Source organism: Sesamum indicum, linkage group LG11 (assembly GCF_000512975.1).
Source record: "Sesamum indicum cultivar Zhongzhi No. 13 linkage group LG11, S_indicum_v1.0, whole genome shotgun sequence".
Classification (NCBI taxonomy): domain Eukaryota; kingdom Viridiplantae; phylum Streptophyta; class Magnoliopsida; order Lamiales; family Pedaliaceae; genus Sesamum; species Sesamum indicum.
The window spans coordinates 14,214,961-14,231,126 of NC_026155.1; the positions used below are offsets into that span (position 1 = coordinate 14,214,961).

Sequence of the window (16,166 nt, forward strand, 5' to 3'; positions counted from 1 at the left end):
CGGCGCAGTGAACGAGAAAACACTGTCTGCCACCCTTTATCATGGAAATACGTACAACTGCCTGCGCGCAGTATGTTCCTTTCCGTCCGTCTGCCCTTAACCTTTTTCTCACCCCAAAAGCTTGACATGTTAATATTAAAGTGGTAATTGGAGAGTCTTTGTCTATTAAGCGCCCTCATCGCATGCATAGGGTATTAATTATGAATGAGTTGGTGGCTATATATACGTACGTACTTTAGGTAGCCATCTTTTTCCACCCAAATTTGTGGTGAAAGGCTTAACTAATACTAAATTGGAAATTCGTGGACCATATTTTGTCTGTTTAATTGATAATTGATTGATACTTAGTTACAATTTCATATGTTTAATTAGTTTAACGGAAAATTACTATATGCACCAAATCGAGATATAAATTTTAATTTCCATCTCTTCATATTGTATATACATTGAAGAGGATTGATCAAATGTTAATATACATCGGTTCAATTAGTACAAATGGACAATTTTCAATTAAATTATCATAGGTATCGGTTCTCTTTTAAAATTGTATTGATGGATATATTGCAAGTAATTCTCTAAATACCCTATGATTTTGATTGTTCATATGGCCTGGCCTTGCAGCAGTCGAACTCCTCAAGCCCTAGAGATCGTGATGCTTCCATGGAGCGATAGGACCGGAACTCTATCTAGCGGGCCAAGGCGATTCCAAAGGTGCGCTAGTTCGCTTGGAGGTGCTCTCATGCAGTGCTGCGCACTCAAAAAGGCCTACGCTGCCGAAGAATCAAGGTGGATGGAGTGTGTGCCATGTGTGGAGGCGTTGAGGAAGGCCTGTAGCACGTTCTAGCCAACTGTCCCTTCGCACGTCTGGTATGGGTCCATATCACATATCATGTGTGAAAGACTGGTTTAGGAGGGCGTCACGGGATACTTGATTGAGGGGAGTTCGTGGCATTCCTTACTGTGTTGGTTGCTTTGGACTAATCATAATGAGTGTCTATACGGTGGTGGAGAGGCGGACGCCCAAGCCCTTATTTGCCACGTGCTGCATCCACTTAGTTTGGGTGGTGTTTGCACTTAATTATATTTTCCGGCTTATTCCAGAATTGTATTTAGTCCGTCCAACTGCTCTTGCAATTGTATGACATTTTTAGCTTAGTTAGCTGCACTGATATATATTCGTCTTAGCTTTCTTCTGGAAAAAAAGTTCGAAATCACCGAAATATTTTATAACAGATGGAGAGGGAAAGATTCAAATAAAAGAGAAAATATATATAGAAAAGCCGAAGAGCAAGAAAGAAGCCACCAAAAAAACAAAATCTCTGGAGCATTAACAGTACTAATTAAGTGGTCGTTGCTTAAAATTATACCTTGTTTGTATCCACTCATTGCATAAGAATTAGATAAGTTTAACAAGAAAGCTCGTGTTGGTTTCATCTACATTTCTGACTTTCATTTGATGAACTGTTCTAGAATGTCATAATTACTATATTTAAATCTTAAGTGCAGAATGACTTGAGCACTATAGACTTATAACATAAGATAATCCCACCATTGGCCCTTACCTTAGAATTAGATTCCAAATATTTATATATGTCCAACATAAATTTTAAATTAACAACCACAATCATTTCGATTGGCATTTCTTTTTTAATTCGTTTAATAGTTAAGTATAGGATGCATCCATAAATTAATTCAAACACGAGAAATTTTAATTTGGACACGATTCGATCAAATTTGAATTTATTATGTGGCATATACTTGCAGTACGACAAATGTACAATTTAATTAATCAATTATATAGCAAATATATATCATACTTGCTTTGTAATTAATTTGATTGGACCAAATCTGATCCAAACAAATTTTTTTTATAATTACATATACATACGTACAAAAATATTGCCTATTATTCTCACTTCACTTGGCGCCGGCCTTTCAAGTACGTACCCAAGGATTCTTAACTTTGAGCTCATGGCCATATGTATATGAAAGCAACAAACCAAAACCATTTGTTTCCTAACTTTGTATATCAAAGTAAATAATTAGGTGGCTATAAATACCGGAGGCCTAAAGGCAACAGCTGAGTGTTTTTTCTGGCCCCGATCAGGAAAACAAATAGGTATCAAGAATCTGAAGAATTAATTATGGCAAAGGAAGAGCAAAGTCGCAGCAGGGAGCAAAGATGGACTCTCCAAGGAATGACGGCGCTGGTCACCGGCGGCACCAAAGGAATTGGGTAATTATATCCTTCATAAGTTACTGCAGATTTGTATATAATCGCTGCACTGATTTTGTGTGTGTGTGTGTGTGTGATTTCAGATACGCGATAGTTGAAGAGCTTGCTGGATTCGGTGCTACGGTATATACTTGTTCGAGAAACCAGGCTGAACTTAGTGAAAGGCTTAAAGAATGGGAAGGCAAAGGGTTCAAAGTGAAGGGTTCTGCATGCGACTTGTCCTCCAGCCCGCAACGAGAGGAGCTCATCCAAAGTGTCTCCGCAGCCTTCGATGGCAAGCTCAATATTCTTGTAAGTAGTTTCATTCACATTTCTACAACTATAATTAATTGCCAGCCGACTGTGGCTGTGTTTCTTTTCCATTTCTAATCACATTTTTCCCGAATTCTTCACCACGACAAGTTTCTTCTGAATTCCGGAAAATAATGCATTTTTGCAGTCAGGTTTTTCGTTGATTAGTTCATACGAATTTTTTCTTTGGTTTTTTTCTGTGTTCAAACATTAACATTAGGTGCGTGTATTGTTGAAATAAAGTGGTAAGATGAAGCCAAATTAAATTAGAGTTGAATTTAGGGAATATATCATTAATTTCCATCTAGCTGTATGGTTTAGTTGGGGATGGGGACATCAACACTTAAGGTAGATAGATGTCTTTTGTTGACAAACATAACATGTAAAATAATTATCGTATAGGAACTGAATGAGACTACTGACAATGTATATAGAGTTAGCGATGTAAGAAAGTTCAATTCGCCGGCCCAAGAAATCTCATTACATGAATAAATTATTTTGTAGGTGACTTCACCCTCAGTTTCTTATTACCGATTACTCTCTTAAATTGGTAAACTCAAAAACAGGTGACTTCATCAGTTGTTGTCTACCAACAATATATAAATACTACACTCACCCAACCTCATCTCTTCTTCATTTCCTTCGCAATCCCCTTGTATTCTTGAATTAGAGGATGTCTGCCTGAGCTTATAAGCTCTTTAAAATATTTTATAAGATATTTGAGAGTTTATAAGATCCAATAAAGTGTTTGGCTAATTTTTTTAAAAAAAAATCTTATAAGATCTCAAAATAAAATGTTTTGGATCTTATAAGCTTTTTAAAAGAAAGTTAATTTTCCTAAAAAGATCTTATAAGTTATATAAAATTAATATATTATAAGACAAAAGTATCTCTGTATATACACTCTCCTCACTCACTCTTTCTCTCTCACTCACACACACACACACAAAAACACACTTTTTCTCTCTCTAGAATTTAAAAAAACTTTTTTATTATTTAATTTTACTAACATTCAAAAAAGAAAAAAATACTCAATTATTTAATAAATAAATTATTATAGTTAAATAAAAATAAGACTGGTATTGATATTATATTTACTGAAAAATATAAAATTTAAGATATTATAAATTATACGACTATAAATAATTATTACATAACAAAGAAAATATAAACTATATGTCTAAATTAATATTCCACCAGCATGCATGTACATATATATTATTTTTATTCAAAAATATAGGTAATAATTCGATATTTTTTTATTGTAAAAAGATTATCTATTAAAATTATTTTGAGTTAAACTAACGAGTAGTATTTATAAAAGCGTTTTAAAATTCTTTTGAAGCAAAATAAGCCAAGAAATAATAACTTATTAGATTTTAATAGTAGCATTCACATTTTAATCATTTTACCAATAAAAGACCTTATTATGCCAAATAACGTAACATCTTATAAGATGTTTTCACATCTTATTTATTCAAATACTTTAAAAGCTTATTTTTAAAATAAGATCCAACATATATGTGTACGTATTTGTTTATATAAGTGTGTGTGAGAGTGAATAAAGATAGACGCTAGCTTACACAGTCGTGGACCGTCATTTGTTATATTTTAAGCTGCTTATTACGCGTCCGAATCACTTGAAAATCTTGCTAGTTTTAATTAATCATACACTTGGCTTATTAAAGCATAATCATAAATTAATTATAAGAGTCACTGTTTTGATGAGCTGAGTATACAGAGGAACAGGCTGTTTTGGAATAAGCACACCGTACGTGTATATAAGTTGTTGTTTAGTAATTTATAAGAAATAGTTATCAAGTGTTTGTTAAAACTTAATTAGAATGAATAATAGGTAGGTAGGTGCCGGAATAACTACTAGCTGAATTGATTAATATATATATATATAGGTGAATAATGCTGCAATGAGTCTGCTGAAACGAGCTAGTGATCATACGGCTGAAGATTACAGGCGTATAATGGAGACGAACTTGGAGTCCCCATATCATATCTGCCAACTGGCTTACCCTCTTCTTAAAGCATCTGGATTGGGAAATATCGTCTTCATTTCTTCTGTTGCTGGTGGAGTTGCACTCCCTGCTATTTCTGCTTATGCTGCATCTAAAGGTCGCTCTACCTACGCCCATTAATTTAATTATTATTCAATATTTTAATTTGCATCATTAATTAATTTATGTATGTATGCATCTGTGGGTTAATTGTGATTAATATTTGTTATCTCTCAGGTGCCATAAATCAACTCACAAAAAATTTAGCATGCGAATGGGCTAAGGACAACATTCGCACCAATACTGTAGCACCATTTGGAGTTAGAACCTCCATCCTCAAACCTGTATGATTCCTCACATCATCTCAATTATATATATTTAATTAGATTTATTTTTTATTTTTATTTTTATTTTGATCATCCTCATCAGGAGGACATAGATCCATCAATTCTGGAAATGTTTATCCCGTTAATGGGTCGGACTCCTATTGGACGAATAGCAGAGCCTGAGGAAGTTTCTTCGCTGGTTACATTCCTTTGCCTTCCGGCTGCTTCCTACATCACCGGACAGGTTATTTATGTCGATGGAGGATTTACGGCAGGCAGCTTCTAGCTGGCAGACTTTGCTGGATTTAATTACTTGATTATATCAATCCTGGATTTTCAGTTTGTGAAAATAATGCATGTTACATGATTTTTTATGCCAAGATATGTAAATTTTTAAAAGACTGTTATAGTGTTTTAATTTGTGGCATCAGCTTCTTACCATTTGCATGCCGTATGATGTAATTAATTAAACAACAACTTCCGACTGAGAACAAGTGAATATCAATTTCCTGGATCTTGGTTGTGGTACTGATAAGGGAATAGCAAAATTTTGCCTGAAAATAGTCATGAACTGATTAAACACTATTTGGATGTTGATGAGGAAGAAAGAAAGAAACACCATTACCAATTATTAGAAAACGTTCTTGATAGATATATATATATATAAAGTAATCCTGAACCGAGAAATAGGACTGACATGCACGGACAATAATAAGAAATTACAAAAGGAGTGAGTGCCTTGTTCCACTCCAAACCCACCTTGCTCACCCAAATTCTGGGAATCTGCAAACATGAAGCATGTCCGACATAATTTTACATTGACAATGGAACAATAATCAATGTTATATATATATATAGAGAGAGAGAGAGAGATCAGAATTTTATTATTTTTTTAATGAAATAAATCTTTGTAAGTTATTTTATATATTAAAAGATTAATAATTAATTTCATTAACTGCAATAATTAAATTACTAAGTTCCATTCGCTTTATGAGATATAACAATATTATGAGAAATTTTAACAAGATGCTTGTGCGAGGTATTATACTAGCTACTAATAAATAAGACCTTATGACATTTTTTAAAAAAAATAAAAAACACTCGTTTTTTTTATGATTTTGAAATTTTTTTCACCATTAAAATCCAAATGATACTGCACAAGATCAATTAGCCCGACGGGAAAATAAAGAATTCGCAAAATTGAGAATGATGGGCTTTACTATTAATTAAAAAAGAAAAAAAGTGATGGATGTCTGATTACGGAGAGACAACACATACTTTTTCGATAGATTAATGATGCCGAGTTCCGGACACCAGCAATTTTTCTGCAGGAAAACGCATTAGGAAACGATTAATAAATAAGCTGGCAGAGTATTGGTGTTTGCGGATGTGTAGATTAAAAAAAGTGAAGACAAGTGTGTAGTATCAAAGATTTCTTGCTAGCTTTTGTAGTTTACAATGCTGGGTTTGTCTGAACTGTAACCCATATAACGTATAATATATGATAGTCGATAGGATTATCAAATTGAATTTAGCTTTTTGCATGCCGATTTGCTGTACCTGCTTATGTATTTGAATTGAGTTGAACTTTCTTCGTTCTTGGATAAACTGTCAGTGGAGAAGAGAACCTCAGTTTTATTAACATTACAACACGTGCCTTGGATTTCTGTAGCTCCAACTTTCCCTTTCTTCAAAGTTTTATACCATTTGGATTTGTCTTTGTATGCAAACATGACTCAACAGTAGTTTATATTTGATAATGGAATTATAAAAGTTTTGAGATATATAGCGATCAGAGCATCCTTCTTGTTAGACTACTCTGGGCGTGAAGTTATGGCTAAGTGGATAATTAAGGAGATGTTCTCATTGTGTAGCTAGTAGTATCTAAATGGATTACTCAAATCCATTAAATCTTTGAAAAAGTCGCCTGTCGTCAAATACGACGACACTGACCTCTCTGTACACAACCACCTTGTAAAAGAATTGGCTCACATGAAAGAGGTTTTTCCAGAATGCAACATTGCTCGTCTAGCGTACAGACATTTGTCTTCCCATGGTAATATCAGCTGGGTTTCTTGTTTCCAACACATTCTAAATGATTATGTTACAGCTCAAACTAACAATATTGATCCCAATATCATACCAACACTGCATATGACTATACAGCAGAATCCTACAATCAGAACTGAAAGGCTTAAGTCTTGATTGAGACAGGCAGCCGACTTTGTTGCAACAGTTGCATCAGTGGCCAAAATATATCCAGGCGATGGAAGCTTCCTGACGTCTGCATGGAAGGACATTGGGAATATAAGATAAGAAATGTAGCATTATTTATGCAATATAATGAAGGTTTCTAGTTATTTTGCCTTCAATCATATTATTTTCTAATCATGTGCAACTTATGTTTTGTAAGAAAGCAATACCTCAACAATGAAGCGGGCCCATGAATTATCAGAGCTTCTTTCCATCACACCTTGGAGGATAGTTAATTGCAGACGATGAATCGCATCAGCAATTTCCAGAAAGCGACCATGGTCAGGACACAGCATCTGGTTAAAATACAAGTCATCAAGAAGCAATTGAATCTCACTAGTCTAGTTCATAAACATCAATTGATAGAATGATGAAATGAACTTGCTTTTCTGCCTTCTGAAAGACAAAAATACCTCTATGAGCATGTGTCCAGAGTGTTCGAGATCTTTCACAACTATGGGGCAAAACTGTTGGTCAGTTCCCAATTCTATAGCCCAGCTTTTCCCGTTCTGATGGCCGTAGTTGACTTCAGCTGTTCTCGTCGCCTTTTCATCAGCTTCCTGAGAAGAAGTTCAGAATTTCATCTCTCCATTAGTTCTTATTTGTCAATCGCGTGCAAAACAATGAGTCGGGTAACAAAATTCTAGATGATGGTAAAAGAGGGTTTTCAATTTTCCAGCCTTTTTATGTCCATGTGCTTTCTTTTTCTTTTCTCCATATAAACTCTGTCTTTTCCATTGACAGCATTGTAAGTACAGTGTGCGTAAAATCTTATCTTAGTGGCCTGTCTAAGCTGCAATTGGATAAGCAATTATTGAGAATATTAGCAATTGCCATAGTATTTCCATGCATCTCTGCTCGGATTTCGCCTCTACAAAACTGAACAAAATGCCCTGACTAGTATGGATCCCAGAAACAATCTTTCTTTTATAAATATAATAAAACACCACTTTTAGACTTGGTATTAACAATTTTCTGGAGGTTTCTTTTTGTTGATTCCCCACCCCAACAGTGCTCAAACACGGTGGAGAACAGCATATTCATTTTGCCAAAGAAACATGATCATTTAACACAAAATACTCTCAAGAAAATTGAATGCATAAACAGATGCTATCTTGGCATGCAGGTACAGGGTTCTGGAATAAACTTACCTCTTCAAGAACTTGGTGTCTCAATTTATTGGCCTGATTGGTAACATTTCTTAAAAAGAGCATGTGCTTTATGGTCTTATCAAGGAGTCCATCAATGCTACACTGCACGCAAAGTAGAAAACACAACAATAAGCACTTGAAAAGATGGAAGAAAGGAATAATAAGGGAATACTCAAATGCAAATAGCACCCACCTTTTCAGTGCTTGGGACAAGCTCCCGTAGCTCCTTGATCCGGTCTTGAATCAACTGTCTATCCCGTGGTCTAGACCTTTGATTATCCCCTGTGTGGGCCTTTCTCTTGTTGGTAGTTGATAGTCTTGACAATCTCCCGGAGTTCAGGGAACCATATCCTTTTCTATGTTGCTTCTTATCAGATAATGCACAAATCTTGCTTTCAACTGAGGATGCTGCAGTATCTATTCCCTCAGTGATAAATTTGGATGTCAAGAAGTCCCACTGAATTTTATCTTCTTCCGCTGGCACACAGTGTTTGGTTTGATCATGTTTTCTTGAGGACGCCAAATCTTTTCTCAAGGACATACCCACCGAAGTAACATCAGATTTGTTAGATGAATCATCATCAAGACTGCTGGATGCATTAGCAACAACAGCTTCTAAGAGGTGTTCCACATCCACTTCTTTCATAAGAATTCCAACAGACTCCACTCCTGACATACCATAGGAGGGCTCTCTATCACCAACTGAGCGGCAAGCTACATCATGACCTATGGATGTGCCATAGGTATGTTGGTAAATGTCATCCTCTACAGCCATTCCAAGTGCTTTGTACAGTTCACAGTCCACAGGAAAGCTGAAATAGTCACTTCCATTCTCACAAATGGTGCCATTGAAGTCAATGCCTACAAGAGTTGGATCAGTTGCACCTTCCTCAAAGTTAAAATCCATCAATTCATTCATGAAATTCCCGTACATTTTCCTTTCAAAGTCGTCACAATAAGGGCCAGCCCTTAATATTTCTTCATGATGAAAACATTTTAAAATCTCATTTTCAGTTATGAAGGATTTGTTATCTTCACATCGCAGCTCACATGGTTCAGCTACATGAATCATACCCAAAGATTGGTGCCTAAATTCACTTTCAATCACATTTTCAAGAGTGTCTGCCTCCTCCTGCACAGATGTGTTGCAAAAATCTTGGACCATGGGAACTAGTGTCATCTGATGATCAAACATGTCGCAATCTTCTGCCCTGACAGCATGAATGGCACTATTACCCTTCAATGCTTTCTCCACGGTAATGGTTGATGGTTCATCTAAAATTTCCATGAAAGGAGACATAGGGGGAAACTGCTGAAATGAATATCTCCAGTCACATCCATCAGGTTTCCCATGGGTCTCAAACTTAACTTTGACGTGAGCAACTAAAGCTGGATCTTCAGCTACCTGATTCATTCATTATCAAATTGAATTTTAACAAGGCAAGCACTACTGAACTCAACGTGCCCACACACAAAGAGGACAGAGACAACAAAGGGACAGTCAGACAGGATTCCAGCACCGGGAGACACTAATTTGACTTCAGAAACGAGAAGATAGATGACATTTATTAATTAGTCCATGATCCAGTTATACACCATAAACTATTTGTGGGTCATGAAAAATGTAATAGGACTAAAGAAATAGACTATAAAACCAAAAAAATTTAGAAATTTAGAGGGGGGGGGGGGGTGGTGAAATATCAATGTTACGAAAACAGAATACGAACCATTTCTATAGATCCAAGCTGTAGAACCCCGTGCGGAATTACAGGCAAAAGCAATATTGTCTGCACGCATCGCAATAAAATTCATCATGTGTTAATTTTAAGTGTTTATTTAACTCAGCAAAGACTTAAACCATGCATAAATAACTCAAAGCTGTAAAAAATAAAATGTGATATCAGAAGCACAGCAGAGAATATAAGAAAAGGCCATCATCTAATTTTCTATTTGCTTACTTTTATGCCAGCAGCAAATTGAAGCAGCCATTCATCTGGATACTGTTAAAAGAAGAAACTGATAAGAGCCTGTTTTCATACTTAAACAACAAACTAGAAGCATAGCCAGATTGCAAATTTTGATCCAGATACAGACCTCAGGGGCTAAAACGGAATTGAACACATCAGGTGCTATGTTGTCTGCATAAATCCAGCGAGTGTTTCCTGTAAAAGCAGCTTCTCCAACAACCCTGTTTATTGCACAACAAGAAGATAGTTCATAACATAGGATGGGCCTTCTCTATTTAGTTTATGGTCTATTCAACTAACTAAATCTTGGTTCAATGTTAACCATTTTCACTCGACACATGAGCTCTGAGCAAGCTACCATGTATATATATCCCCTTCTCATCGCTGAACAAAGGTCATTCAGCAACATACTTAGAATCAAAGGGAGTGTCAGTAAGGGACAACAATGGGGTTCAAAAACCAAGTATGCTGTATAATCTGACAACCATTTGTTTGGCCCACTAACAATTTGATTTCAGTAATTCATCCCAAAAAATGTAACTTATTTTACAGGACACTCAAGGTCCTAATCACTAGATGTCAAAGCCCATTTCCTGCTGCACCATACAAATCAAGTGAAAAGGATCCCAACTATCTGAAAATAATGGTTTCTTCAAGGTTTTCCATTTCTCTTCTAAAATATATTATCCTCTATTCCTCTCTAACCAAGTTTACAACTTAGTTCACAATGCTGAGTGATCAAATGGCTTGTGACAACATACTGAAAACTCTCACATCTGGGTTGTGATGAAGAAAGAAAAGTTTCAAGCGCCATCAAAAGACAAACAAATGATAATGGACAAACCCATCCAAGCCTAGTTAAACAAAAAGGTATTAGACAATACAATAAGTAAATAAAATGAATTGGGTAACATAAAGGATCTCCCTTTCCCCCTCCTCAAATAATAAAATGCATTCCGTTGAAAAGAGGGATGAAGTTTACCCTTTTCCCATTACATGAAAAGCACTTGACATTTCTGCTACTGCAAGTCCAACTGAATATTCACCGGGAGCGGACAATATCTTATATGACTTTTCAAAATAGAGAGCATCTGGACCCACCATGGGATCTCTCAGCCCCAGATTGTCAAAGAAACCATCTTCCCATTCCAAAACCCTGAAATGGAAGGTCATTTGACATTTTAGATAATTTAAACTTTTGAATTACCACAAAAGAATAAAAAAAAAAGCATAACTCTGTCTCGAACAGAAACAGACATAATAAAGCATATGCAAGACTTTCTTTTTCTTTTTCCTATAATAGACAATTAAACATAAAAATTGAGACAAGAACCCGCTGTGGAATAGAACCGACTTTGCCCAACAAACGCTTAATTTAAAACAAAGAGAGTAGATTGATATAGAAAATGCAGGTAGAGATTTGACTTACATTTCATGTTGATGCTTAAGCTTCCAAAACACAGCATAATTCCAAGGAGAATTACTGCAAAGACTTTGGAGAAATGATCCCAAGAAACTCATCCCCATGGATTAATATGTTATGAAAAGAAATAAATACCCAGTACAAGTTAAAAAGGCCAACCAGCTAAACCAAAAGAATTACTAACTCCCCCGATATGATCCTCGTCCTGCCTGTACAATCCGTAGACCAGCTCTTCGTTTCATTGGTGGCTCCATTGGTTTCAGTAAGTCCAACATTTTATATCTTCCCTTGACTATAACTGATTTTGATGTCACCGTTGTAAAGAATATTAAAGGAGAAAATTAGTTGGAAGACAGAACAGAGACTTTCTTGCCAGTAATCTCCATAATCTTGTAATTCAATGATTTACGAGAAAACTGAGTGATAGCCAATAAAAGCAGGAGGGATGCTCCAAATTGAATCACAGAAAACTACTAAGTACTGCTTTTGAGTGAGAAATGTAAGGAGCTCCAATGCAGCTTTCTGCAAGAAATATAAGAAGCACAAAGCTGTAACTGTTACAAAACTTCAGAACTGCAAAATTCACAGAAGAAATAGCTCAGAAATATAAAGAAAGATAAGTTATCAGAAAGAAAATTACAAATAGTCCTAACTAAACCAAAAGAGCAAAACAATGTTAGTCTCTATATGTTTCTACTCATATTATTAACCATAGGTTTTTGTTTCCTTTTCTATACCATAGCTGCTTTTGTTCTCCAATAAAATTTCTGTCTTGAAACTAGAGACTTTATTCCTGAATAAAAGTTGGATCAAATTTCCATAGCATATCAACCAAGTTCGCTAATTAAAACGGTCAGCATAAATAAATCAGAACCCAACAAGACACTTCACGCACCACTCTACAAAAAATTACACCCCCATGTTGAATTGTGAAGCTATTAAAAAATCTTCATAAACAAGACCTGGTCCAAAACCACAATTAAGGTAAAAACAATAATTCACCCGTTAATTTCATCAGCAAATGTGCTAACACTTGGTGATTCTATTCTGTCGCTCCTAATTCATCAACATCATACAAAACTGAAAAAGCAAAACTCAACTTAAACACTAACAAGAGCGGAACTTACAGTGAGTTGCAGTTCAAATGACAGAGTCGTGATAGAGTTCAAACTCATGAGCCTCCATTTCTGATAGTTCACAGAAGAGCAGAGATTTCAGGTCGATGCAACTGCAAAATGGGTCTGGATTTTGGAATGATACGAAAATCTAAAGGAACGAGGCGACGATGCCTTTTGCTTTTTGGTGGGAAGACTTTTTAAGAGCGAGCGAGCGAGCGACTGTTTATTTATAATTTAGAATTTACAATAATAATAATAATAATATATTTTAAAAAAGAAAAAGAAAAATTGGGCTGGTGGCCCAGTAGGTGAGTGGGCTATTGTTGATTGGGGAGAGGCCTTTTTATTCCCCTATCTTGTCGTTTTCCGGATTTCAAATATGTTCAGAGTTGGATTTAATGATTCCTCGGGAGGAGTGGGATTCCGCCCCCCACTTTCCTCTCCTCCGTTGAATTTACCTTCTTTTCTTTTTATTTTAATTTTAACAAAACAAAATAGGATGAAGAGCTGACTTGCGCTGCTGCTCCCGCCGCCTACTACCCACATTTTTATTATCCTACTAAAATACTTTCATAATTAAATTATTATTTCTTTTGCTTTATTCAAAAATACAAACTTCATCACTAGAGTTTGATTTCTATATATTTTGGTGGAGTTTGCTAAGTATATTTCAAATTATTACAACAAATTTATTTTATTGTAACAAAATAGTGATGTATTTATATAATAGTTGTGACGGGTTGTTTTTTAGGTAGCCATCACAAACTGTCTATAAAATTTTGTTTACATGATAAAATTAACGTTTCACAATAAAACATTATGAATTAATTTTCAAATCTAAATACATTTATTAATTTAAAATTAATAATATATTAATTTAATTTTTAAATTTAAATATATTGAATAATATAATAAATTACATGCTAATAAAAAAAGCAAAAAGTAGGCATCACAACCTAATAAAATGTCAAACAAGTAAAAGAGATGGAAATGGGATGAGGTACAAGCTGCAATTTTAGCTTAATTAATATGAGGGCATAATAAAAATAAATTGTAGCCGACTATCTAATAACTCAACTACACGAAACCTTCAACAAAATATTACATTTATTACTAATAATTCAAATAAATTAAGTCTTATATTTCATTAATTTTTTACTTGAGGTGTAAGACTATAAGCTAATAATTTTTAATTCTTTTATGTGGTTAATATCTGATTCTTTATTTTGAAAAAACAAGGAAGAAGAAGATTAAGACGAAGCAGGTTTTCAGATGAGTTTGATAAGTTGAGGGGATGTGAAGTGGCTCCTACCCATTGCCCTCCCATTTTCAAACTACATATCAAATCAATAATAATCACTATTCATTATTTTTCTGTTATAATATGTGATTTATTACATAATTCAATATATTTTAAATTTTAAAATTATTGTTTTGGTAATTATAATGAATAATAAATGAAGTGGATGATGCAACTGGATTCCTCCTGTTGTGGCCGGAAGGCTCCTTCAGTTGACCTAAATATTTCTTCAAATTTCCAGAATTTCACAATATGTAAGTAAATGATTGCCACTATTATTATTTATAAATAATTAATGACAACACATATAAATGTATTGTCAAATATCTGTCTCATTGATAATCTATATTGATAACTTAATACATAATTTTTTTTTACTATTAATTAATTATATCGCGACCAAATTAAATTATCATAGTTGAAAGTGATAATTTTAAAATTTAACACTTAATAATTTATTATTATTATCGAAGTGATATCAGTTCATCCAATAATAGGGTTCACCTTGTTGTTTATAGAGTGAGATACGTAAGGTCAGCGGCGGGCGGATGAGGACAGGATGGTGGGAAAATTCAACAACATGAACAAGACAAGGACAAAGACAAAGAGGGCAGTTGAGAGTGGGTGTTGGTCCGCCGAGCTGCTAACAATCAAGTACATCAACGCACCTCCCGTCCGCATCCTTCCCCTCCACCACCAACAAGAATCCCACTCAATCTTAGCCCAAAAATATAAAATTAATTTCTTTGGTTTCTGAATTTTTTTCTTTGAATTAGATCTTAAACCGAATTCTAATTAGTTTTATGAATTTTTATGGTCTGATTGGCTTAAAACGTGAATTAATGCTAGTTAAGACTGATTAATCATCCATTCACTTAATACTACCCAAATAAATAATACGAAATTTCACCTTAGAATCTAACTACACAAAACAAATTCAATGATTGGCGTACCAACTAATTATACAAAAAATGAATTAGATTAATTTTTTATTTCAATTAATATGCAGTATGTGTACAATAATATATATTATAATTTAAAATAAAAAATTCAATTCCCATGAAAGAAAAAAAAGAAAAGGACCTGTAGAGTCGGAAACAATAGAGAAGAGAAAGTAAAAATAAAAATCAATAGGGATGGGGGGGGTGTGGTGGTGTATGCATGATAGTAGTGGACCAATTGTTTGTATTTGTGTTTGGTAATTAGTGAAAAAGGGGTTTGGGAGGTCGGGACCCTATATTTTAGGGTGGTCTGCTTTGATTGGCAGATGCACAAGGAGTGTGAGTGAAGCCAACTTTAGGCCCAACATTATCATTGCATCAGCCATTCCAAAGACAAACCTTCAATCCTATGAACTCCAAATATTTACTGTAATAATTTCCATGTGGACCAACTCTCAGATTCATTACAACCAAATGCATTTTAAATTGTGTGTAACATTAATTTATTGTGCTAGCCAGCCTTGGTCGGTTTGAATTGAGGGTTTTTGACTGAAACACACCACAAGAGCAACACAAAGTCAAGTTTGTTCTGAATGTTGAAATTGATATTATCTGTAATTATTCATTAATTAATCTAAATTCTTATATAATTTCTTGATTGGGTACTTTTACATGTTGCCGTCTCTATTTATCTATCGTTTTGCTTGTTGATGATAATTCAATAATATCATGCGTTCCTAATATTGTACGACTCTTAAGATAGCATATATTTTGTGTTCAACTTTAGTGTTATTTCTTATCAGATTGATTTTATTACAATAAAAACGACAAAAAAAAGGGCATGCTTCATGTTTTATGTAGGATAAATTAGTGGTAATCCGTTGTACGTGACGAGTCATGACCCGGAATATAACCATCATGAAACTCAACGTTTATTAATTATTCCGACGGACAAAGAAAATAATTAGGCGGATGGATGAACCTTGCATTTTTCATGACAAATATTATTACGTATTACCAATACATGTATTACATTAATGATATCATATTCTTAATCAATCCTAACACAGAAGGCATGAACCAAATCACAAGATTCATAGGCGTAAGGATTTAGACACAATGCACCAAATAAAAATGAATGAATAGAACTC

At 34.6% G+C, this 16,166-nt stretch overlaps 2 protein-coding genes across 2 annotated transcripts; one reads left to right on the forward strand and one right to left on the reverse strand.

Annotated features, from left to right (window-relative positions):
* Positions 1,924 to 5,376, forward strand: LOC105174480 (tropinone reductase homolog). Its single transcript, XM_011096601.2, has 5 exons — positions 1,924 to 2,236; positions 2,320 to 2,527; positions 4,438 to 4,654; positions 4,774 to 4,880; positions 4,966 to 5,376. Exons 1-5 carry the CDS (start codon positions 2,145 to 2,147, stop codon positions 5,146 to 5,148), a joined length of 807 nt encoding a protein of 268 aa, XP_011094903.1. The 5' UTR covers positions 1,924 to 2,144; the 3' UTR covers positions 5,149 to 5,376.
* LOC105174482 (transcription factor LHW) lies at positions 6,744 to 12,977 on the reverse strand. The gene is made up of 11 exons (XM_011096603.2): positions 12,784 to 12,977; positions 11,663 to 12,178; positions 11,216 to 11,389; positions 10,361 to 10,454; positions 10,225 to 10,266; positions 9,994 to 10,053; positions 8,460 to 9,671; positions 8,267 to 8,368; positions 7,529 to 7,675; positions 7,286 to 7,411; positions 6,744 to 7,146 (listed from the first exon to the last, which is right to left on the reverse strand). The coding sequence occupies exons 2-11, from the start codon at positions 11,758 to 11,760 to the stop codon at positions 7,057 to 7,059; spliced, it is 2,145 nt and encodes a 714-aa protein (XP_011094905.1). The 5' UTR covers positions 11,761 to 12,178; positions 12,784 to 12,977; the 3' UTR covers positions 6,744 to 7,056.

Bases quoted from the DNA above. Each gene is read 5' to 3' on its own strand.
- LOC105174480 (XM_011096601.2), top strand. From the start codon at position 2,145: ATGGCAAAGGAAGAGCAAAGTCGCAGCAGGGAGCAAAGATGGACTCTC. The intron at 4,655-4,773 runs GTCGCTCTACCT...GTTATCTCTCAG, and splicing joins TGCTTATGCTGCATCTAAAG to GTGCCATAAATCAACTCACA. The intron at 4,881-4,965 runs GTATGATTCCTC...CATCCTCATCAG, and splicing joins GAACCTCCATCCTCAAACCT to GAGGACATAGATCCATCAAT.
- LOC105174482 (XM_011096603.2), bottom strand. From the start codon at position 11,760: ATGGGGATGAGTTTCTTGGGATCATTTCTCCAAAGTCTTTGCAGTAAT. The intron at 8,369-8,459 runs GTGGGTGCTATT...CTTTGCGTGCAG, and splicing joins TTGTCCCAAGCACTGAAAAG to TGTAGCATTGATGGACTCCT. The intron at 7,676-8,266 runs GTAAGTTTATTC...ACTTCTTCTCAG, and splicing joins GACACCAAGTTCTTGAAGAG to GAAGCTGATGAAAAGGCGAC.